The sequence below is a fragment of the Rhinoderma darwinii genome, chromosome 10 (assembly GCF_050947455.1).
Source record: "Rhinoderma darwinii isolate aRhiDar2 chromosome 10, aRhiDar2.hap1, whole genome shotgun sequence".
Taxonomy (NCBI): domain Eukaryota; kingdom Metazoa; phylum Chordata; class Amphibia; order Anura; family Rhinodermatidae; genus Rhinoderma; species Rhinoderma darwinii.
The window spans coordinates 98,071,602-98,095,694 of NC_134696.1; the positions used below are offsets into that span (position 1 = coordinate 98,071,602).

The 24,093-nt window shown below is 40.8% G+C and overlaps 1 protein-coding gene across 1 annotated transcript in view; it reads left to right on the plus strand.

The window, feature by feature from the left end:
• Positions 1–4,807: 4,807 nt before the first annotated feature.
• Positions 4,808–24,093, plus strand: part of LOC142662676 (sialic acid-binding Ig-like lectin 5) — a 38,596-nt gene continuing 19,310 nt past the window's right edge. Inside the window, exons 1-5 of the mRNA XM_075840888.1 lie at positions 4,808–4,913; positions 6,027–6,401; positions 9,529–9,831; positions 21,252–21,620; positions 23,423–23,686. Coding sequence (XP_075697003.1) covers positions 4,871–4,913; positions 6,027–6,401; positions 9,529–9,831; positions 21,252–21,620; positions 23,423–23,686 — 1,354 coding nt within the window. The 5' untranslated portion in view covers positions 4,808–4,870. The remainder of the gene's footprint in view (positions 4,914–6,026; positions 6,402–9,528; positions 9,832–21,251; positions 21,621–23,422; positions 23,687–24,093) is intronic.

A 24,093-nucleotide genomic window follows, 5' to 3' on the forward strand; every position in this document is an offset into this window, starting at 1 on the left:
ATATTCTGCAAGAGTTTTCCATTTACATGAATCTCTACTTTTGATACACTATCATTTTTAGGTCCAAAATTCTGTGCTGTACAAATTCATAATACATCTCTATATTGTTTGTAGCTCTTATGCAAAGCTCCAAATCCTCTGTATAAACATAGTTAATTTCTAAAATTCTCTCTGCCTGCAGTCACCACCAGAGGGAGCTTACTGCATACTGTGTTATTATTGAGTTCCATGTATGAACAGTATGCAGTAAGCTCCTGAGCTCCCCCTAGTGGTGACTGTAGGCAGACATCATTTTATCATTGAACTCTATGGATTTAGAACATTAAAAACTGAGCTCTGACAACCATAAAGATAAATAATTAGAAGTGAATTAGCACAGGATTATAAAGGTAGACACTCATTTTAAGCTATTCAATAATTCTCTGCAATACTGAATGATACACTATGAGGACTTTTTGCACTCCAGCCATTCAAACTTCTTTCTTGTTATATATTTATACCATTTGGGCAAACCCTGTCTACATACCCAATTATGTCATAGAAAGTGGTCCCCACAATTCAGAACCCCATCCCCAATAGAGAGCGGCTGTGATCATAGTGGAGTATTATCAGTCTAATTCTGTTTCTTTTTATTAACTTTTGTTTTAAGGACTTAGTAGGACAGAATAACGAAATCTACTACATAATAAGGGTACAATGAAGATAAAGAACGATCCTCATATTGTATATCGAGCGGTGCCAACCAGACACCCTAATCATCGAGTTACTAGCACTGGACTCACTATGTGGACTACGTTCTATTTTCTTGGATTGGGTTCATGGCCGTCATATGATGGGAAGACAAAATTTATTTTCATGTGATTCTCCACTTCATGTAGAACTCCTATAGGGCACAACCAACTTTGCCCATTACTTTATATAGTACAACAAAGTGACCCAATTCATTTCATAACATGTCGACTCTTTATGGATCCTCTTTCCTCGATGCCGTATGCCTTCTTGTTCATCGGAAGCTCCAGATCCTTTGCTTCTCTTCTGTTATAATCCTACAGTTATACTGATGCAATAAATAATCACGTGTATAGTCACAATCTATCCATGAACATCTACAGACATTGTTTTCTTCATTGCACCATGATTTGCAACATCAACTTTTGGAGATGAGCGTGAAAGGACAAGTTTAGCAATTTTCTACCAGTCCAAAGATCTCCCAAAGATCTATGGCGTACCGACCATAGAGGCAGGTGTGAGATGTCCGAGACAGGGGATGTCACAGACACAGGCAACGCTTGGCGGTATCTCACTGGAAGACACAGCAAGCAAAATGGTATAAACAAGGAGGTATTACACTAAGGGTAGGGCCACACGGAGCCGTCCTGACACGGTCACAGCGTGGTTAACAACCGCACCGGCACCACGTTCGGTGCGGCTGTCAAACAGCCTGTTAGTGGCCGCATGTTAACGCGGGTAAACCGTCCCTTTATGTGCAAAATCGTGCGCCCATGAATTAATACACCCTTTATGGCCGCACAATTTTGTAAATTACAACATCTTACCCCCTATTCATTCTCTATGGCAGCGCTGGAAAAAGCAGAACACTGCACTCGGCTATCATCGGCGCTCCCATAGAGAATGAATGGAGCGGCAGTGCGCATGCGCATGTCACCGGAATACCATTTAACGAGGTATTTGTCAGCCGTTCCTACATGGTGCTGGCGGGGTTGTTGGCCGCGTTTCGACCATGTCAGGGCCGCGCCGTGTGGCCGTACCCTTAAACTGTCTATCATACAGTTGGCTGCCCCTTTAAATGCCCTCACATTATCTTTGCAGCGGTTCGTCTGGGTGCTTTAGGCCCTGTTCACACAGAGTTTTTTTCTGCCTCAAAATTCAGTTTTTCGCAGCGTTTTTCGCACCGTTTTTCACTCGCGCCTATTGAGCGCCACAGGCAAAAATGCAGCAAAATACGCTTTCTCTGCCTCCCATTGATGTCAATGGGAGGTCAGAGACGTAAACGCCCGAAGAAAGGGCATGTCGCTTCTTTTTCGCCCGCGAGCGTTTTTTCCGTTCGTGGGAAAAAACGCCTCCACCTCCCATTAAAATAAATGGGAGGCATAGTCGGACGTATTTGTCGCGTTTTCCGACGCGATTTCCGCATCAAAAAAACGTGTAAAAAAACTCAGTGTGAACAGGACCTTATACTGGCGATAACCTGCTTCCCTCTTCTGCAGCGTCAGTACTCAGGAGTCTCAGGCACAGTCTCTATCACTGCAGCCACCACGCTCACTCCTTGGCTGTTTGTCCCTATGATCAGCACAGCAGGAGAGAGACTCCACTCCACCTGCCTTAGGCCCGCAGTGGCTTTCGTTCCACTGGTCTCCACACTGGTTTCTGCCTCATCTGACAAGTCACAGCTTTTAGTGGCCGCTTCTCTCACTTAGGCTATATGCACAGCACATGTTGCGTATTTTACGGTGGAAAATACGCAGCAAACCGCCAGAAATTTGCAGCAAAAGAACACACCTGAATGTGCATTTTTTTATGCGACTTTCAGTGCGGTTTATACGTTTTGCTGTGTAAATTGCTGTGTTTTCATGCTGCAGGTTTTGATGCGTATTTCTCCAGAACTAGGGAGATAGAATTCGGAAGCGGAATCCCGGGATGTATTGACATGCTGGTGGGTTTTCAAAAATACGCAACACGGATCAATTTACTTCCCAAAAAATGCTGGACTCTCATTGCCTATACTGGTTCTGTATTATGCTGCGGTTTTGCCGCACGCAAATCCGTGCGGCAAAACCGCACATAATACGCATTGCTTGCATTGAGCCATAGACTTCGACTCCGCATGCTTTACACGAGTCTCCAGCTCCATCGATCTTTCCATAAATATCAGCTGCGTCACAGACTCGTGGCTGCAGAGGAGCTTTCTCAACCCGGGGATACTTTCTCACAGGACTAATTCGTTTTTCCCCGCTGCTTCCTCTGCCTAAGCAGCACTTTGCTCAGTCTGGCCACGTGGCACTCGCCACATTAACTGTCCCTAATCAGTAGCAGAACCTCTGCCTATAATGTGTGCTCCACGGCACGCATACTGGCTCCTCCCTCTTACCATGAGCAGCACACTTCTGTGACTTCTTGTTCTGAGCTATGCAGATACTCATGTGACCACAGGTCCTTTGCACATGATAACACAGCACCACATCATGTGATGCCGCCTGACAAGCAGGTGGCAGCATAGCCATAGAAACAAATCAATATTACAGCATTTACAATCAATAAGGAGCATTTCACACTGAAATAAGGACAACATGACAGTAGTATTTACTATAGTCCTTCTCCAATAATTGTGCCTAGAAGGGAAAAAAAACTGTTAAAGGGGTTTTACAGCCCCTAAAAATTGATTGCTTATCCTCAGGACAAGCCATTAATAGCTGATGGGTCGTGGTCCGACTGTAGGGACTCCCGCCGATCAGCTATTTTGAAGGAGCCGCGTCGCTCGTACGAGTGCTGCTTCCCTTTCATTTCCAGTTGGTCACTGTGAATCATCGACACGGAAGTAGTGGCGATTCACCGGTATTGCAGCCTGTTCCTCCATTGACGTCAATGGGTGAATGCAATACTGTGAACTGCCGCTGCTGCTTTGTCGGCGATTGATAGTGTGAACAAGTAAGGGAAATTAAGGGGAAGCAGCGCTCATACGAGCCCTGCGGCCCCTTCAAAACAGCTGATCGGTGGGGGTCCCGACAATCGTACCCCGACCAATCAGCTATTAGTGGCCTATCCTGAGGATGGCCCATCAATTTTTAGGGTCTGGAAAACCCCTTTAACATGCATAACAACATAGTTTTAAAGCACCTTCCCTAGGGATTGGCTGCTCTGCACCTTACACAGGGCATACAACTGCTATAGGGTCCGTTACATTGTTGCTAGTGGAACAGAACTGTTTTGCTTGCTTGCGTTTACCACTAGGGGGAGCTCACTGCATACAGTTCAAACACTAAAATCTATTCTGTATGTCTACATATTCTGTTATAGAACCAGGCATAGCAGGCTATCTCCACACTGGGGCCAAATATAGCAGCACCTACTCAGTAATCCAACCATATACACATACACCACTATCCTGCCTTGCCTGCAGCCCAAGATTGTAGTGCAATCCAAATAGTAGGGCCACCAAAGGTTACGGACAAAAAGTAGCGCTAGCCACATAGCAGTGCCAAACAAGAATTGCAGTCTTAATGTTGTATACACACCAACCACATATCTATGCCTATAAACTGTAATAGTGTGAATAGTGTGATATAGCAATGCCAATAGTGAAGTATTATCTACAGCATGGACCACACTTGGCTAGTATCATAGTATTTTAATAATACAGAAGGAAGTGGTTGCTTCTTTTTCTGTTATCAAAGAACCAATATTCTAACTGTAAAATAAATAAATCTATAAAACGAGAGGAAGAATAGTAAAAACATTCATATGTACCATTGTTTATATATTTTTTAATTTTCAAAAATTGTAACAACTTATAGAGAACATTCTAGAAGGTCCGGAAAAAGTTGTGATACACAAATGAGTATTTTGTCTGTTGTAATGTAAATTTCACTGGACACGCATTAACTGATTATGACGGACTAGACTTGGTGGGAGCCATTACTTGCGTGGCATGAGCGATATACGCAATAGGATGCTTGGAAATAAAATGTAGAAATATAATTTTACATAACAGGAAATATAAAAAAAAGGAGAAGTTGATGAAGACTTTAAAGATTTTTACATCCAGAAGAAAGAACATTAAAAAGAAGATCTCACATAAGGTGAATCAAGGGTTCATCTCAGTATCAGGAAGAGGCAGATAAAGGGCTTCAGCATGTGGGTTATTCCCATCATTTTCCTTCCGCTATTCTGGCAAAGTAAGTGTTTTTTTTATACCAAGAAATCCTGGTTCTAACAATAGGGCGCAGTCACTACATTCTGCTTCTTCAGTAAAGAGTCTGGAAATGGGGTTTATGCTTTGAAATAGGCTTTACCAGCCCTTTGAGGGAATAGTGGGGACATTGCTGATCTTCTCAGGAGTTTGGGATCCAGCACAATGACCTCCTAAATTCTCAGTCTGTTGAATGTAAAGAGCATACCTAAAAAATAGGAGTCTAAAGAAAAACTTTTTTTTCTAACAAAGGTTCCATTTATTGTGCATATTTTTATGCATTGCTCTGAAAAATTTGATTTTACGTAAAAAGATTTGAAAAAAAATTAGAGATTAGAAAATCTCTGAGATAGGGTTTTCTTTTTTAAAGAAACACTCTTGTCCATGGGCTGGGTCAGGTATTGCAGTTCTGCCCCATTCAAGTGAATAGGGCTAAGCTGCAATACCAGACACAACCAATGAACAATAGAGGCGCTGTTTTTTTTTGTTTTTTTTTTAATTTAAAAGCAGACCCTATTTTCTAATTTCAGACAGCCATTTTAAAGCTATTATTTTCTTTTTTTTTAATGTAATATGTCCCATGATGCACTCACTATTAACACAATACCGCTGCCAAAAATATTTACAGGTTGTGTCTGATAGCTACCGTCACTAAAATGAATGGAAACCTAAGAGGAAGAGATGGCATTGTTAGTACCCTAGTTGCCATCCTGTTATATACTTAGATTAGGCAGAGACAGCATTAGGGAGTGACTGTGTGAGTAAAATACACAAGGGTGGCTTACATGGCAAAAAATGTAGAAGGGCAAAGAAAGGGTCAACGCACACTCATATTCAGATTCGGTGACTGGGTGACAAGAGACAGCTCTCCATAGCATCCAAAATGGCATCCTATGGCTGAAGCTTGAAGTTCCTAGTTAGAAATGGAAGATCAGCTCTGGAGTACAAACTGCTGCTGCTACAACAAGTTAAATACTGTGCCAATTTATAAAAAAGGAACAAGCAGGCAGGATTATTATTATTTTTCTTTTAAAGCAAAGATTTTCTTGAATGGGTAACACATACTTCAACATATTGTTCTTCATCTGTCTTTCTCCAGGTATCACGTGTCAGGAAATTCCTGGTTATTCCATTTATGTTGTTCATAATGCCAGTGTGCAGGAGGGGCTCTGTGTCACTATTCCATGTAGCTTTACTGCTGCCTCTAGAAATGAATTCAGGAATTCCAGAGGATGTTGGCTTAAGACTCCATTCACTGCAGCTACATTTGTAGCGTCTAACGTCAAATCTAAGCGTGTCGAAAAACAAAACTTCCATCTGACGGGAAATCCAGATAATGGAGATTGCACATTGACTATAACTGACGCCAGGAGAGAAGACTCTGGGACTTATTTTTTTAGATTTGAAGGCAACAATAATAATAATTCTATAAATGATAGTTTTCGGAGCTCAATGGTCAGTGTGAATGTGACTGGTAAGTAAATTTAAATGGAGACTAATCTCTCAAAGAACTTATGTTAATCTAATAGTATACCCGATATAGATTAACTTTATAATTTACTTACTTTTAAAATGTTGTTAAATTATTCATGCAAATTCCGTGTGAATTTACTGCCACTTAATATCTGTCTTCCTGTAATCTGCTGCCCCCCGGTGTTGACAAGCAAAGTCTGTACCTGGTTACGAAGCAGAATTGACGGGCTGCAGAAGGTATGCGTGTGTCTCTTCACTGCCTGTCCATACAAGTCTATGGAGAGAGGAGAGTGAAGAAGGAGAGGGAGCAGAGAGAGTGAGTCAGACACACTGCCCATACAAGTCTACAGAGAGGGGAGGGTGGTACAGGAGTAGAGAGCATAGAGGGGTGAGTCACACAGACATGCTGCATACAAGTCTATACAGAGGGGAGGGTGGAACAGGAGGAGTGAGTAGAGGGGGAGTGACTCAGACACACTGCTTATACAAGTCTATGGAGAGGGAAGGATGGAAAAGGAGGAGGGAGCATAGAGAGAGTGAGTCACACAGACGCATTGCATACAAATCTATCGAGAGGGGAGGAGGATCTGGGGGAGGAAGAAGAATCAGATCTAAAAAAACACACACTGCTGGTAAGACTTCTATGTTTCTATGTCACCCCACTCCTGGATTCGCAGCTACACTGCTCATTACTGCTGTGTGGTCTTCTCCACATATATATATATATATATATATATATATATATACATATATATATAATATATGCGTGTGTGTGTGTGTGTGTGTGTGTGTGTGTGTGTGTGTGTGTGTGTTTGTTTGTATAATAGATAGAGATATGAAAGGAGGATTCTCCTCTTATAGATGTGCATTTTATAGAAGACATCATAGTTGTTAGTCTCCGCCATCTAGCTCAGAGTTCAAGTCATATAATGGCCAGGAATAGTGTTATTACTCATGTATACACATTTGACAGTTTATACTGAAAAGTCACCAGAAAAGTTAGGCATTCTTTAAGTGGCAGAATCCTAAGAAGTAGGAAGTCGTGAACTGCAGTACTTTGCCCCCACATTGGCGCCTATTGGCTCTGACAGGACACTTTGAATACATATTATAATATTACTGAGTTCTTGCTACCAACATTTAGTAGTTAATTCAACTGGGGCATTAATTCTCACCCATTTATCCTCCCAACTGGTGATGTTTTTGGTGTGGCAGGCTTATCATCAGGAGTAGAGATGAGCGTTGTAGTACTTCTAGGCTGCCTGTATGGCAAGTTGGATTGTTATTCCAGGGATGAGCCCCTTTTAAAAGCGTATTCACACACGGACACTGGCTTGGCAAATGGCAATGAATGAGAATTTCAATCAGCCTCGCTGCAGTGCACTCAGGGAATGCTGGGCCTTGTAGTACTACTACTACCACTACTACAAAGGCTGCCTGTATTGCAAGTTGGATGCAATGGGGATGAGCCCCTTATAAAAGCGTATTCACACACTGGCTGAGTAGTGAGTAGTGGATGAGCCCCTTCGATTTCTGAATTCCTGCCTTTTAGATTCCTAAAGCTTTCCCTTACTGCACAGAGATGCTATCCCTACAGCTCCTGTCTGTAAAATGGCCGCTGAGCTCCGTGCATAGACTTTTATTGCAGGCTTGAGCCCGCCCCTATGCTGCCTCCCGATTGGCTGGGAGAGCCGTTTGCAAGGCATTATGGGGTAGCCTGATGTCAGGTGATCTTCTGTAATCCTCCATTTTAGATGTAACATGTGGCAGGCGCCAAAATGTAGCCGGGTTCGGTCAAAACGGGTTCGGCCGAACCCGGTAAAGTTCGGATTCGCTGCGAACCGAACTTTTCCTGAAGTTCGGACCGAAACCGGGTTCGGTTGTCCCGGTTCGCTCATCTCTAATCAGGAGAAGTGTGAGTGTTTGCTTCATGGCACCCCCAATGGTAGAATATATATGACATCTATAGCACTGCCATTTCTATTCTACCTCCAATGTCTCCTGATGAACTTAAAGGGTAACTAAACGTTTAACAAACTTCGAACTTGCCATAGTGATATGTCAGAAGTTTTGATTGGTGGGGGTCCATGCACTAAAACCACCACCAATCGCTAAAATGAAGCAGCTGAAGCGCTAGTGTGAGCGCTCAGCTGCTTTGTGTCTGTTCGGCTTTTTCCGGAAATAAATGTATCGGTCTACGGGCTCATAGACTTTCTATTGAATCTGTACTCAGATACATTCATTTCTGGAAATAGCCGAACAGACACGAAGCGGCTGAGCGCTCACACGAGCGCTTCAGATGCTTAGTTTTAGCGATTGTGGGGGTCTCAGTGCTCGGACCCCACCAATCCAAACTTCTGACATGTCACTATGACATATCACAAGTTTGTTAAACATTTAGTTACACTTTAAGACATGATTCGGGGATGACATTGTGACTTGAGAAGTAGTATTGGTTTTTTATATATGTCACATTTTCTTTGGATCTGTAAATCTACTGGCTGTGATCAACTGCAAACTACAGAGTTTTTGAAAAATAATATAATTTAAGCAGATTTGTCAACTCAGAATGAATGAATGATTAAATTAAAACATTGAAGGGTATGTCCACTTTTGTTAATCTTCTTGATTAAAAATCTCCTACCATTTTATGTATACAGCTCCTCTGCAAACCAATGTGTCTCCCTGATTACAGACTGCAAAAAAAAAAACCCTGGGTGTAGTCTGATCACTGCGATCTGTCCCTATGTCTTGCTAATGTATATTCAGTAGGTTAGTAAGAGGTAATTAACAAATAGTAGGGAATGTGACTGCAGGATCCAACTATTTAAACAGAGGTGTAACTTAAAACTTGGGGGACCCAGTGCAAAATCGGTAACATCTAAAATACTGGTGTCTTCCTATGTGGCAGAGGGGGTCATTGCCAGCTCAGGTACCAATGCCAGGGTCGGCTGCTTCCTCTGCAGCCTCCATAGCTATGCCCCTTTATATAAGGTTTATTTGTAGTCTATAGGCATGGAGAGACATAGGTCTGCATAAGAGCTGTATTTGCAAAATGGTAGGATATTTTAATCTAGACAATATAAAAGCCCTCTCATAAGCTTATTTTGTGTTTTTTTTTTAAATAGATTTATCAGATAAACCAGAAATATCTCACGTGAGAAGGATTGTTGCTAGTGAGGAGGTAACACTGAATTGCACAAGTCCCGGGAGATGTTCTGGGAAATCTCCGCAAATCACATGGGACGGAATAGCTGAAAAATATGGAGTAACACAGAGATATACGGAAAGTAGGGAAGATGGTACAATGACGTATCATGTCGATCTCACCTTTATTCCAGTGATCGAGGACGATCAGTCATTACTAACCTGTACAGTGACATTCGAAAATAACGTGACCACCAGTAGAAGTATCGTCCTGAAGGTTCAAGGTAAGTTTTCTAACTAGAAGTTCTATCCTGAAGTTCATTATGTGGAAACCAGGAATGTATTCAACTCAAATAGTATGTCTTACAATAGGTAGCAGTGAAAACAATGTTTTTTCAAAACTGCTCCATAGGTTTCTCTACACCTGGCAAATCTAAAAGATGTGTGCATACTTAAAGATTGTGCCTTATATATATGTATATACACATATTATTTATTTTTTTGTTTCAATTCATCAATAAAATAAAAATGAAATAACTTTGCAAATAGTCTTCATTAAAAAAAATTCTACCATTTTGTGTATAAAAGTATAAAGTTCCTATGCAAACCCAGTGCAAACTCCACTCCATCTACTTGCTAACCTACAGACAATAAAAGAGAAGGCAGATGGAAGAGTTTAACACGTGATTGCAGGATCTGACTACACAAAGTTTGTTTGTTTTCTGTAACCATACAAAAAAACATAGCCATGCATAGGAGCTGCATACACAAAACGAATGTGTGTTTAGGGGGCATGGCAATGGCATTAGCTGCATATCGTTTGGTACTATGTTCTCTAAGATAGCAGTCAATGATATATTTCGCTTTTTGTTAATAATTTTTGTTTTCTAGGAATTAAAAGGACAGAAAAATGACATCTACTGCAACTTTCAAGTACAGTAATAATGAAGATCTCCATTATCTTATTTCCATTAAACATATATAGCGCCAAGACACTCGTAGCGTTGCACTGAGATTGCCTCCATTCATATCTGTCCCCAATGGGGCGCACCATCTAAATTCACCATCTCAGACACATTGGGGTAAATTTCAACACAATATAAGCTCTTGTGTCATGTAATGCAATCATGAACAACTTCCAACCTGTGAATGCACAGTTGACACAAAACTAAAACTCCCATCATTCCTTGACAGCCGAAGAATGATAGAGAATGCTGGAAGTTGTAGTTTCGCATCAGTTTCAGAGCCACGGGCCGGAGATCCCTGCTCTAGACAATAAATGATATTTTCTTATTATACTGCTGCCACCTATTTTCATGTATTGTTAGGCTTTCGGTAATGACTTTACCTCCAGGTAAACTGCGCCAATTACTTCATGTAATATTGTATTTGTATTGTGCAGAAGTATAAAGCTTGATCCTTTACATACAGATCACAGTCTCATTTGTCTCTTGATTTGTTCATGAAGTTATATGTATTTGATAATACTCTTTAATAACCTTGCTATGGATGGAGCCAGATGACTTCTCTATAGCAAAACATTGTCATCATCTTGGATTCGACATCATCAGCAAATTAATCATACTACTGTCACTTTATGGGGTTGTGCAGTCAGGAGAATATATTGGTTGTCCAGTAAGAATAACCCCTCTAAAAATGGTGATTGAAGAAAGGGGGCACCTGCTGAAATTTATAGCAACCACCATGTGCCCTGCTATAGAAATGTAGTGTTACACAACAGTCATTTACATGAATGGACGACCGGGTAAAACATGTTCACATTGAGACCTCCAACACTATAGTGGCTCTTAGTAGTGGCTCTTTGCTCTGGCTAAATGGAAGGTCCTTAGTGGAGAACCCCTTTTACGACTCCAACTCAGTCTTTCCATTGTAGCTGGAGCTATTGGTTTAGAATTAGTATATACAGATGTGTCGACCATTACCTGTGCTTGAATTCGGTTAAGGACTCCAATTTCTCAAGAAACAAATTCATTACAATATCGCGAAATGCTATCAAAAACCTTGACTGGCTGCAATTTACATCACAACCACTGGATGACCACATATGGACACATATAGCTTAGACGTCTCGCGACAGATTGTCATGAAATCAGTTTTTTTTTCCAAAGCTGGCCGTCTCGCGCCACACATCTCAGGATATGTTTAGTTAAGAGAAGAGATAAGGAAGAACACATCTGTATGATATTTTTTGGAGCTCCTTTGGTACAACTTTTAAGATTGATGTATATGGAAATGTGCATGGACATTTTATTGTGTGTTACAGGGATTAAAGAGATTGTTAGAGGATGATGTGAACGAATGTTGTCACCAAGGGATTCTATTTAGGGCTAAACCAGTGAGCGGGGTCCAAGGGGAGCCCAGGTATTCACCCTTTAAACCCTATGTCACGGTCTGTGGGAGCGTGGACCCACAAGGCCGCACCACCGTAGCGGGGGAGGAAGCTGGCCAAACAACAGAGCACCCCAGCAATACAAAGTCCCGCACTAGGGTACCTGAATACTCCAGACAGTGGCCGAGGCTTTGACACGGATGGAGGTGGATGCAGCAGGTAACACCAGACGTGCGGATGACAGCAGGTGCAGGAGGTTGCGCCAGATGTGGTGGATCACACTGGATGTGGCAGATGACACTGGACGTGGCAGATGACAGCAGGTGCAGTGGGACACGACTCCAACACTAACAGGCTCAGGAACAAGAACACAGCACGGGATACAGGTAACAGGGCACGGGTAACAACAGGAACGGGATAACACTAAGGGACCATTTGCAAGACTGACATGGGATAAACTAACAACGCTCAGGCAATGATCATTTAAAAAAAATCTCATCCACATGCTGCTAAATTATGAGAAAATTTTTTTTTTAATCCGCATCATGTCAATTGTATTTGCGTAATCACTGCTTTTTTTTATTGCGAGTTTTCCCCATTGAATTCAATGGGAAGCTGCAATTCCGCCACAAAAATCGCAACCTAAAAAAATATTATACTTTCCCAGAATTCTGTGCTTCTTCTTCCAGGCCGGCCTCCTTGGGTGACCTTTTATTCCATGTGACCACTGCAGGCAATCACAAGCTGCAGTGGTCACATGGGATGAAACGTCATCTCAGCAGGCCGGGCTGCAGGACGGCAGAGGGACTCGTCGCCTTTGCTAATGGTAAGTATGATTTTATTTTTTATTTTTGGTTTGCTTTTGCGCAGCATATCCGCCCTGTGTGAACATAGCCTAACAGCAGGTTTTTTTGTTACCGCAGGGAAAATGAAGCATCACATGGTGCCTATTAAAATCAATGGGCCGTCCATTGAATACCCAAACATGCCGGGTCCTTCAGAGCCAGAGCTGCTCTTTGCTGCCGCTCTCTCCTCCAGCTAATTGATGGAGGTCCCAATTGAGGGACAACCCTATTATAACACAAAATGCCCTATCAGGGAGTATAAAGCAGACAACACTTTAAATTGATTCTTAAGAACCCTTCACTTTCCTCTTACCGGTCATTGGCCCTGCCACTAATTTATCCACCCCTTGCTAAACCTCGCCACCATGGAGGTAACAAATTATTCAGTTAAAGTCAGAGACAGGTGATTCTGTCTTCCTAATTCTTGAATTCACTACTGCCACCAAATGTCATGTCCTACCTGTACCCTCCCCCGTTCCTAGAGGAGCGGTTCTTTTGGCTACTAGAGAGAACAATTCCAGCTAGGGCTGTTATATCTGAAACATGTTCATACACGATTGGACTAACCCACTTGGGTATCAGGTTATCTCCCGGTGGCACTGGCTTCGACACAATAATGGGCTTTAATGATCCAGCAGGAGACTACTCCATTTGGAGGTGACTTTGGAGCAATCACTTGCATTTGGTGGGCTCAAGGATACTCAGTCAGAAACATCATAATCCAATTAAAAAAAAAATCTTGGGTGTGGAGACAGGAAGGAAGGGCTTCACTTTTCAACACATTTTCTCAGTGGAAACATTTCACTGTGGGTTTTTATGTTATCTCTTGACCACAAGACTTTTGAGGGCATTTTACTCACGATATATACGATAAAACACATCAAATAAAGACATATTGTAAGGTCTTTAAAATTTGTCATTTGGTCCCAAAATCAACACAAATATATAATTTTTGTGATTTATATGACCAGTTCCCATTTTCAACATCTAACATATCTACTGACCAGGTCATTTTATTTCCGTCGTTGTCCACTTTGGACATTCTCTTTTTAATAGATGGGTTCCCCCACAATAAGCTGATCACATAGGATCTGATTAATCTTCATTAGAAATGGCTGACATATGATACGACAGCCAATCCCTGATGGAGATTAAAAGCATTTCTAAAAGAGTTGTTCACTTTGGACAATCCTTTTTTTTTGTGGGAAGGATCCCATGACGATCAGCTGATCACATGGTATCCTGCTGCTGAGACCCTCAGTGATTAGCTGTGATCTTTAAAGGAACCCAGCAGTACGTGTCTCATTTCCCTGCAGCGCCATCACAGGAGAAATGAGGCATTACACAGTGCCTATTGAAATGAATAGGATGTCTGTGTAATACATGGATGAGCTGGGTCGCTCTTTGAAGCTGATCTCTTCTCTAGTTAATAAGATGAGGATCCTGACTATATTCCCTCCCTGATAATAGGGTATTAGAAAAATTGGTTTTCTAAACTGTCCCCTTTAAGTAATGTCTTTCTTACTCAAAATCTTGAACATTTGTAGAACATGATATCTCAGATTTATCAGTGCACCTTCCAATGAGCCTTCTACAGACGGATACACATTACATTGCAATATTCTAGATCATTTCACCGGCAGATACATTGTAGCAAGCATCCTCCTATAAGAAGCCATATTATATCTACTTTTACTCATTTCAGATCTGAACAGATAAGATATGTGGCAGTTCTCTGTATATAGAATAGGGAAATTTCAGAAAGGAGAAGTTCATGAGAAGGATAAGGATTTGCTTCATTATAAAATCTACATAATATCCTCTATTAATTATAGTACTCTGTATTTATAGCAAACAATATTATTAGAGGAGTAAAGGGAAGCTCCGTAGCCCCAGCGCAAAATCTGTACCAATGCCCCACCTATCATGTGTTATTTATGATACTGGTGTCTTATGTGCTGGAGGGGCCCTTGGGTGTCCTCAAGCATCAGGGCCAGGTGCTACTGCTTCCTCTGCACCCCCTATATATCATGCAGGTGTATTAAAGGGGTTATCCATAGAAATCACATTAATGCCTTATCCTTAGGATACACCATAAATATCTGATCGATGGTGGTGCTTTGGTATAGTAGAATTTTTATTGACTAGTAGGATAGAGTTAAGTTGACGTTTTTATCGCAATGTGAAAGCCGTAAAAACGAAACCCCAAAACAACGGAAGATTTTGCAGTTTTTACCAATTCCACCCCACAAAGAATTTTTTTTCAGTTTCCCTGTACATTACATGGTACATTCAATGCCGCCAATAAAAATGTTAACTCCTCACGCAAAGAAAAGCCTTCACACTGCTCTATTGATGGAAAAATAAAAAAGTTATGGCTCTTTAACCCCTTCCAGACATTTGACATATCCATACGTCATAGTCGGGTAGGTGAAGTATAGAATGGGCCCACGGAGTGAACTTGCTCCATATGATATACTTCACAGTAACGAGTGGGATCGCGCTCGAGCGCGATCCTGCTCGTTTAACCTGTTAATTGCCACAGTCAATAGCGACCAGGTTATTTAAATCGTTAGAAAGAGAAGACAACCCCCTAAAGCACCTCTGTTTCCCTATGGGGCATGTTCAGACATGGCGAGCTCACTGCAGATTTGTAGTGCGGGTACCGCAGCGCAAATCCACAGAAATTGACAGTACAATACAAGTGGATGGGTTTTTCAAAACCCCATTTACATGTAACAGGAAAAATTTACGCTAAAAGCAGAGCATGCTGCAGTCTATTGGGAAGAAGCAGCGGATTTTCATTGCCGATTTCAGCCAAATTTTTATCCAAAGTAGAAATTATTCCCTATGTCTGAACATGTCCTAAGGGAAAAAGTTGCAGAACTTTTTTCCCTATAGGGAATCATTAAGGTCATGCTCAAGTTCGCTGACAACAAAAACTCTCCTTGGAGCATAAAGCCCTGATCTCAAGGGGAAGCATTTATATTGTCCGCTGCTGCTCTCCTCTGTATCATCTGTCTTTAGGTAAAATTTATATAATAGGAAATTGCCCATATTGAAATGGTGGGAGTTTTTCACAATATTTCAAAACTTATTTATTTTAAAGTCTGTTACATGAAAAAAACACACACACACACACACACACACACACACACACACACACACACACACACACACACACACACGTATAAAATATACATATATAAATATATAACATAAGGCCCTGAAACCTCCGAGCTGTCTCAGGGAACTCATCTGTGTGGGTATAACAACATTTTTAACCGCTGACTTGCATGAGAATGAAGTTTAGTAGCCAGAAGAGTTCTCTATTTCGTCTTTCTTCCTGTGTTGTAACGGATATATTTTACTTCTTATTATTATGTTGCAACTCAGCAGAGCAAAATATATAACAAAAAGTCTCTTATAGACATTTTAGTGTCCCTATTACGGCCACAAGTCCCAGCTTAACTGCTGGTTTAATGACACATTTTAGTATTTTAGATCACTATGATAGTTCAGGTTATTGGAACTCATGGCCAAGCTGTAATATGGATGTGAAAATGAAGCCTTATTATGACCTTTTCAATAATAAAAAAAATCTCGGGCTAAAAATACATATTTCAATTTACAGAAATTGCTCCAAACACTATATTTTTTAATAATTCCAAACCAGATTGCTTTTAACGCAAATTTTCTAACTCCCAATTCATTATTAGCAGATTTAAAAAATAAAAAATAAATGTTTTAATTAAAAACAAAAAAATCTTGCTTGCATAAGTCTTCAACCCCTTTCACATTTTTCAATAGCTCGGATGATAAATACTTATGCAATCACTTTTTTTTTAGTTTTTCATTTTTATAGAAATTCTTCTGAGATATCACAGTGAATCCTGATACTGGTTACATACTAGTTTGTAATAATAAAATATAATAAAGTGTGTTGACTTTTTAGTGGATTGACATGTTTTAGGAAGGCAATGTATACATAAATATGTTTCTAATTTACAGTCAATTTATTAAAAAAATATTCATATTGTGATATTGATAGGTACAGATTTAGCCAACTTTAGCTTGACTCTGATAACTTATTGTGGTATACCAAAACAAAAGCCACTGAAAAGCCATTGAAAAAAGTCAAGTTATAGTTTTCTCGACATTGTGTATTTATTGCACTAAAAGTCAAGATTAAGAGGGCTACATCTGTATTTGTCAGTGTCATTTGGCACAACATATAGTAATATCATGATATTTTATCTGTATTGAAGTTATTGCGGTGCAGAGAAGAAATTCAGCTCTGCTAACTTCTCTTTTCCTTGGTTATTTGGCAAGTCTGGTGCAGATTTGTTCATGGAGGACTACCGGCTTAGCATTAGGGCCATGCTTTCATCTGATTACATGTGACAAGATGTGTGCGAGCAGATAAAGAGAGTATGGCTAATATATTTATGATGTCTTATACTGCTTAAAAAAAAAAACAAGAAAATAAGTTGTAAAAAGAGGATGTGGAGGAAGTTACAATTCATAGAGATGTTAAGCAATGATAAAGTGCCAGCAAACGAAGTGGAAACAGTAAAGCAGAAGGGAGACAACACAATACAGAGGAGTCATTCACTGCTGCCCTGGTTTTATAGCCTTCAACTTAATTTCCATTATTTTATACTTTACAAGGTAAGTGCAGACTGTTACCGTTACATAAAGGAGGGGCTTAACTAGAGGGGGGCTAAGGAGTCGTGTGCCCGGGTGCTGGGTGCCAACAAGCTTCTCTGACATTTGCCAGGGTGTTAAGATACATGACTAGAGGCAGCTAACTGATTATTATTTTCGGGAAAGGAATAGAGAACAGAATCAGGGGCAGATTAAGGGTACCATTGGCCCCGGGCAGTTCACAAAGTGAGCCCCCCCCCCCCCGAACGCTGGAGACGCTGTAATGTATATTTGCAGATTTCAGTTGAGGCGCCACAAATCTGGTTTTAAATTCGCTGTAAAAGCAGAATGAGCCGTACAGAAGAGTGGAAGACGAATACTGAGACACTAAACAGGTCAGGAGCTCTAAATTGTTTGTGGTTTCTGGGGGAAAAAAAATTGCTGTGCCTAAATATAAAGAACCAGTCTCCGTTGTTTAACCCCTTAAAGTCCAAGCCATTTTTTAATTCTTTTAATTTTCGTCTTCACTCGCCGCCTTCCTAGAGCCATAACTTCTTTATTTTTACGTCAATGGAGTGGCGAGTGAAGGATTATTTTTTTGCAGGAGGAGTTGTAGTTTTAACGATAATTAAAAGTAAAAAAAAAAGTGGTTTACTTATCCATGTTGATTGCTGTTTCAGCCATATCCTGGGGTTTTTCTCTGTGATAGCGCTATAACGTAACATTGCCATGGAAAAAATAAACCACTTTTTTACTTTGAATCATCATTGGAGTGCTGCAATTTCTTTGTTTTTACTTTCCTGGTGGACCCTTGATCAGGACTGAGTTCCCAGAGCATCCTATTTACAATTTTTTTTTATTTGAAGTGCTTATTTCCTTCTACCTATGATAGATAGATAGATAGATAGATAGATAGATAGATAGATAGATAGATAGATAGATAGATAGATAGATAGATAGATAGATAGATAGATAGATAGATAGATAGATAGATAGATAGATAGATATGAGATAGATAGATAGATAGATAGATAGATAGATAGATAGATAGATAGATAGATAGATAGATAGATAGATAGATAGGCTCTTTCAAGGAACATAAAGATGAAGAAACTGTAGCACTCCAGGTGAAAACAATAATATAAATACCAATTGTAAAAAAACAAATTGCTACAATGTCACTATAATTTTTACATAAATAAACACCCCAGTGATATAATACTATATTGTAATAGGGAAATCCGCGTTGTTTCTTGGATACAGAGATTGTTTCTTTACACATATTTGTTAGGTACATACAGTACATTCCTGCATGGAAAAACAGCCACTAGGGGGAGCAAACTGAAGACAGCTTGTATAGCGTTCAATGTACCTGTTTAAGTCTATCTACAGTTTGCTGCACCTAGTGGCTACATAAATACAGTATATGCTTTTTAAGAAACTGTAAGGCCACGTTCAGACGAGGCGGAACTGTTGTTGAATTGTGCTGCGGACAGTCCGTAGTTGAATTCTGCAGATGCCGTTTTTTACATTTGTTTCTTTAGCTTTTTAGGAAACTTAGTTCAGACGTTCGGAAAATAACTGTGTGGAAATTAGGCTGCAGTGCAGAATTTCCCCTTCGTGCAGAATCGTTGCGTAATTGCCCCAAATCGGCACCAACATTTGCAGCGGAAAAACTCTGCTCTATTTCGAAGAAATAGAGCAGAAACCCCCGCCAGAATACAGTATTATATTAATCAGAGTATTCATTTTAGTAATATGATGATGTAATAATAGTGACATCAAATGTTCTGCCATTTTATTTATTTCTACTTTACGTTTAGAGAACTACAGGACGGACATAAAATACGATTCAGTTTGTAAAATAGAATCTACAATCCATACATGATCTCTACCAAAAATTAATCTCAATGTCAAGATGAGGCGCGTAAAGCACAGCAGCACGTGGGTCAGTCTTATGGTTATCTTCACTCTCTTCTGGAACAGTAAGTACAACCTACGGATTACTTGGTGATGTGAGTCAGGTCTGTTTTGAGCCGTCCTGACACAGGCGTACAATACGGCGGCACACAGATCGCCTATAGCTCCATTATGGAGAACTAACCAGGTTCCAGGCACTCGGCTTTGCTGTGTGCACGAGGTGTAACTGTCAGTGACGTAGCTATAAGGGTCACAGTGGTCGCATTTGCGACTGGGACCTTAAGATAGTAGGGTCCATGGCCCCCTGCACCACAACTCTCAGCAGTTACTGTAGTAACTAGGACATGTGGTTAACTACACGATCCCCTGGTACTACAGTAACATCTCCATATACTTATCCTCCTCGCTCCTGAGCTGGGTAACAGCGTTGCGCCCAAAACGTCTGAAGAGGAACCGACAAAGGAGCGGGGAGGATAAGTATATGAATACTGTCTACTGAGCCACTGTATCTAAGTCTTTCATGTGTCACACCATCTGCTGGGGCCCTATATTTTAAGCCTTTCACTTGTGATACTGTCTGCTGTGGTCCTGTATCTAAGCCTATTATGTGTGATACTGTCTTCTAAGCTGCTGTATCTAAACCTGCTATGTGTGATACTGTCTGCTGAGCTACTGTACCTAATCCTCTCATGTGTGATACTGTCTACCAAGCCACTGTATCTAATCCTATCATGTGTGATACTGTCTGCTGAGCTACTGTATCTAATCCTATCATGTGTGATACTGTCTGCTGAGCCACTGTATCTAATCCTTTCATGTGTGATACTGTCTACCAAGCCACTGTATCTAATCCTATCATGTGTGATACTGTCTGCCAATCCACTGTATCTAATCCTTTCATGTGTGATACTGTTTTCTGAGCTGCTGTATCTAGTAGAAAGGCAAAGAATGGATCCAGCGCTGAGTCCTTTTGGATCTGTTTAAAATAGGAAGCTTCTTATTACATAGTTAGTACGGCTGAAAAAAGACACTAAAAAGAGACTCTAGCACGGCCCCTGGCTGGGATTGCTGCATTGATGGGTCACTTAAGTCTGGATTCATGAACATTGTTCTGCAGCTTTTTGTGCATTTTTCCTGTTATTTTTTGCTGTTTTTTTAATGCAGTTTTTAGTGCCGTCAGATGTCACATTAAAGTCTATAATAAATATAAAAGGCACTACACACAGCTGTATTTTGGTTTGTATAGTTTTTGAGGCAATTTTGTAGTCAGTGGCATTTTTTCATTATATATTTGAAAAACCTTAAAAAAAAATATTTTGTGCAGTTTAAATTGACGTAAATGTTGTGTGTGTGAATTCCACCTAAGAGATCCAGCAATGCAGCTGAAGGTTAGAGGCAGACCGTGGCCAACAGGAAGTTGGGGGAGGGGGGTCCAAGTTAAACTTTTGAACCGGGGCAGATGAGTCTTAAACTACACCTACAGTCAAAGCAAGTATGAGCTCCTGCCAAACAGCGCCATAGATCACAGCATCCTGACCTCCATGGCTTGGGTGGAGAACATGGCGATGACTGGGAATTTTGTTAAGAACTCTTTTGCTCTCACTCAGGATCTGGCGGTTCTCTTGTAGGAAGGAGTTTTACCAGTGTCATAGAAATACATATATTATATTGTCACTCAGGATCTGGCGGTTCTCATGTAGGAAGGAGTTTTACCAGTGTCATAGAAATACATATATTATATTGTCACTCAGGATCTGGCGGTTCTCATGTAGGAAGGAGTTTTACCAGTGTCATAGAAATACATATATTATATTGTCACTCACTTGTGTTTTACTGAATTATAATAGAAATGGATAAAAAAAACCTCTGTCATTATATATGTGGATAATTTTCTATATGTAATACTTGATATATAATAATACAATGCTTTATCCTTCTACAGGTGTCACATGTCATATCATATATATTCCGGGCTATTCTATTGAAGTGAATTCTAGTGTCAGTGTACAGGAGGGTCTCTGTGTCACGATTCCTTGTAACTTCACCGCTGCTGGAAAGAATACATTCAGTAATTCCTTTGGATACTGGATACGGAGACTTTCTAATAATGTTTATACTGTAGCCACTAACGATAGATCCATTACTGCGACAAAAAACAACTTCAATCTGACGGGAAATCCAGATCGTGGAGACTGCACCCTGACGATCACTGACGCCAGGACAGAAGATCGGGGGACATATTACTTTAGACATAAAGACAGAGAGGGGTATGGTTATAGCCGAGAAATATCTCCCACCATCACTGTGACTGGTAAGTGTGGGAGAAGATGTCACATAACTGGGATCTATATGTGACTGTGTTACACATTTCACAAGAACTGATATAAGTTATAAGAGGAAGGTGTAAGGGTGTGGGGGAGAATTCCCACCTCTATAGGGGGCTGTATGATTTATTTGACCAGTAATGGTGTTGCTGATGTATATTTATATATATATGCTACAGTCTCTGTGTATTTTATTGGTGCACTGTGCCTTTAAGTGCTGCATGTAGTGATGCATATGCGTAGTGTCCCCTCTAGGTGGCGTATTGAGAAGGAGAATCCTATTGCACTTGTGTGGCCTCTCCAGCCTGTGTATATTATGTTGTGCTGCTGTTTGATATCATTGTACTGTAACGTCATGACCGTTTATTTGTACAGAAAGTATGATGGTTGGCTTTGCTGCTACCTAAATTGGATGCGCAGGCTAGACGCCATTTTGTTTACATTGACACACCATAATAGTGTGTGGCCAGTTGTGCTAATAGTTCTGACATAGTAGACTGGGTTTCAAAGGGTTGAATACGCTGAGTAAAAGTACGCAGCGTATCCGACCTAGAACCCACAGGGAATTCCACCCGAAAACCGCACAAAATTGTTGTGCAGTTTTTTGGCGGAATCTCCGCTGCACAAACCCGCACTTAAAAATATCGTACTCGTTGTCAGGGCGACGCGTCCCTCTGTTGTCTTCGCAATCCGGCCTCCTGGGATGACGCTGCAGCCAATGTGACCACTGCAGCTTGTGATTGGCTGCAGCAGTCACATAGGATGAAACTTCATCCTGGAAAGCCGGCCTGGACGGAGAACAGAAGAAAGCATCTCCATGGATTCACGCTGCAAACAAATTATGTGTAGTCTTATTCTGCAGTCATGTGTTATGTCTGGTCCCTCTTTTTTATAATGTAATAGTCCCTTTTTTGGGGGTCTAGCAGCAGTGGGGATGGGTGAAACTTCACTCTGAAGGGAGCAGAGTGAAGAGCCTAATGTAACCCATATGTTTTCTCTATTGTCTGTAAGGGTATGTTCACACGACAGCATCCGTAACGGCTGAAATTACGGGGATGTTTCCGCCTGAAAACATCCCCGTAATTTCAGCCGTAACGGCATGTGCAGGCGCTTGAACGCCGCGTCAATTACGGACGTAATTGGCTCTGCTATTCATTGGAGTCAATGAATAACGGCTCCAATTACGGCCAAAGAAGTGACAGGTCACTTCTTTGACGCGGGCGTCTATTTACGCGCCGTCATTTGACAGCGGCGCGTAAATATACGCCTCGTGTGAACAGACAAACGTCTGCCCATTGCTTTCGTCCGTAATTAGTGCGTGTGAACATACCCTAAGGGTGGCTATGGCAGAGTTTCCAAGTTTTATTATGAGCCCCATGATTATTTTTTATGTCCCTGATTCATCGTAATAGCAAATTAAATTAAACACAGGGTGAATATTGATAACACTTCTTGATTCACTTGTGCATCTAGGCCACTTTTAATGCATGCCATTCTCTTATTTGGCTTGGCAGCAGCTGCCTGGCATTGGTTGCTGTGTATAGAAATCCCCAAGTTCTTCTTGATGTCAGTTTTACGCATCAAATTTAATATCACAGCATCACACATTTCTTCTTTTTTTCTTTTTTTATTATTTTATATTTATGTGACCAGTAATTAATTATGTAACCTTACAGAATTAAAATATGGAGTCACAATTATTGCCAACGGATTTATTGTAATACTGTAGACGTTAGATTAACATAAGTCATTATACATTCTTATATGTCACTATATGTTCCTCGTGTAGATCTCACAGAAGAACCAGTCATCTCAGATCTTGGGAGAGTAATTGCTGGTGTAAATAAGACAGTGACCTGCGCTCCTCCTGGAAACTGCCCTGCGACATCCCTAGTTATCCGATGGAAAAAGAGTGATGTGCCCGGCATCTGGAGGAATTCATCTACTATAACATTTACCCCATCTGTAAATGATCACCAGAAAAATATCACATGTGAGATGACAAACTCCAGAGGGAAGACAACTCAAAAAACTCTTCTTCTTGATGTCTGCAGTAAGTACATATTAGATTTACAAATCTCCTTCTTCAGGGTTGGACTGGGTCACCAAAGGGAACTCTGATGGCATAGACTCAAACACAATAATGGGCCAGGCTGGGTCAGCAAAAGACAATTGTATTTGGAGGTGACCGTGGGTCTTTTTTTTATGAGTAGATTTAGAAATAACCTATTTGACCTTATTAATGTGATGTGATATGTCCTTGGGTTCAAAAATGCAAATAATTCATGCAAATAAAAATGGATTTCTCCCAGCATTAGTTCTAAAGTTTCAACCGGTATTAGTGACGATGCACTTGGCAAAGTCTAGTGAATGGCTTATTCCAGTGCGGCAGTGCCGGGAGGTTGTACAGCTCCTTACTTCAGAGTTGCTCAACCTCCATGTGCTGCCATACAAGTTTCA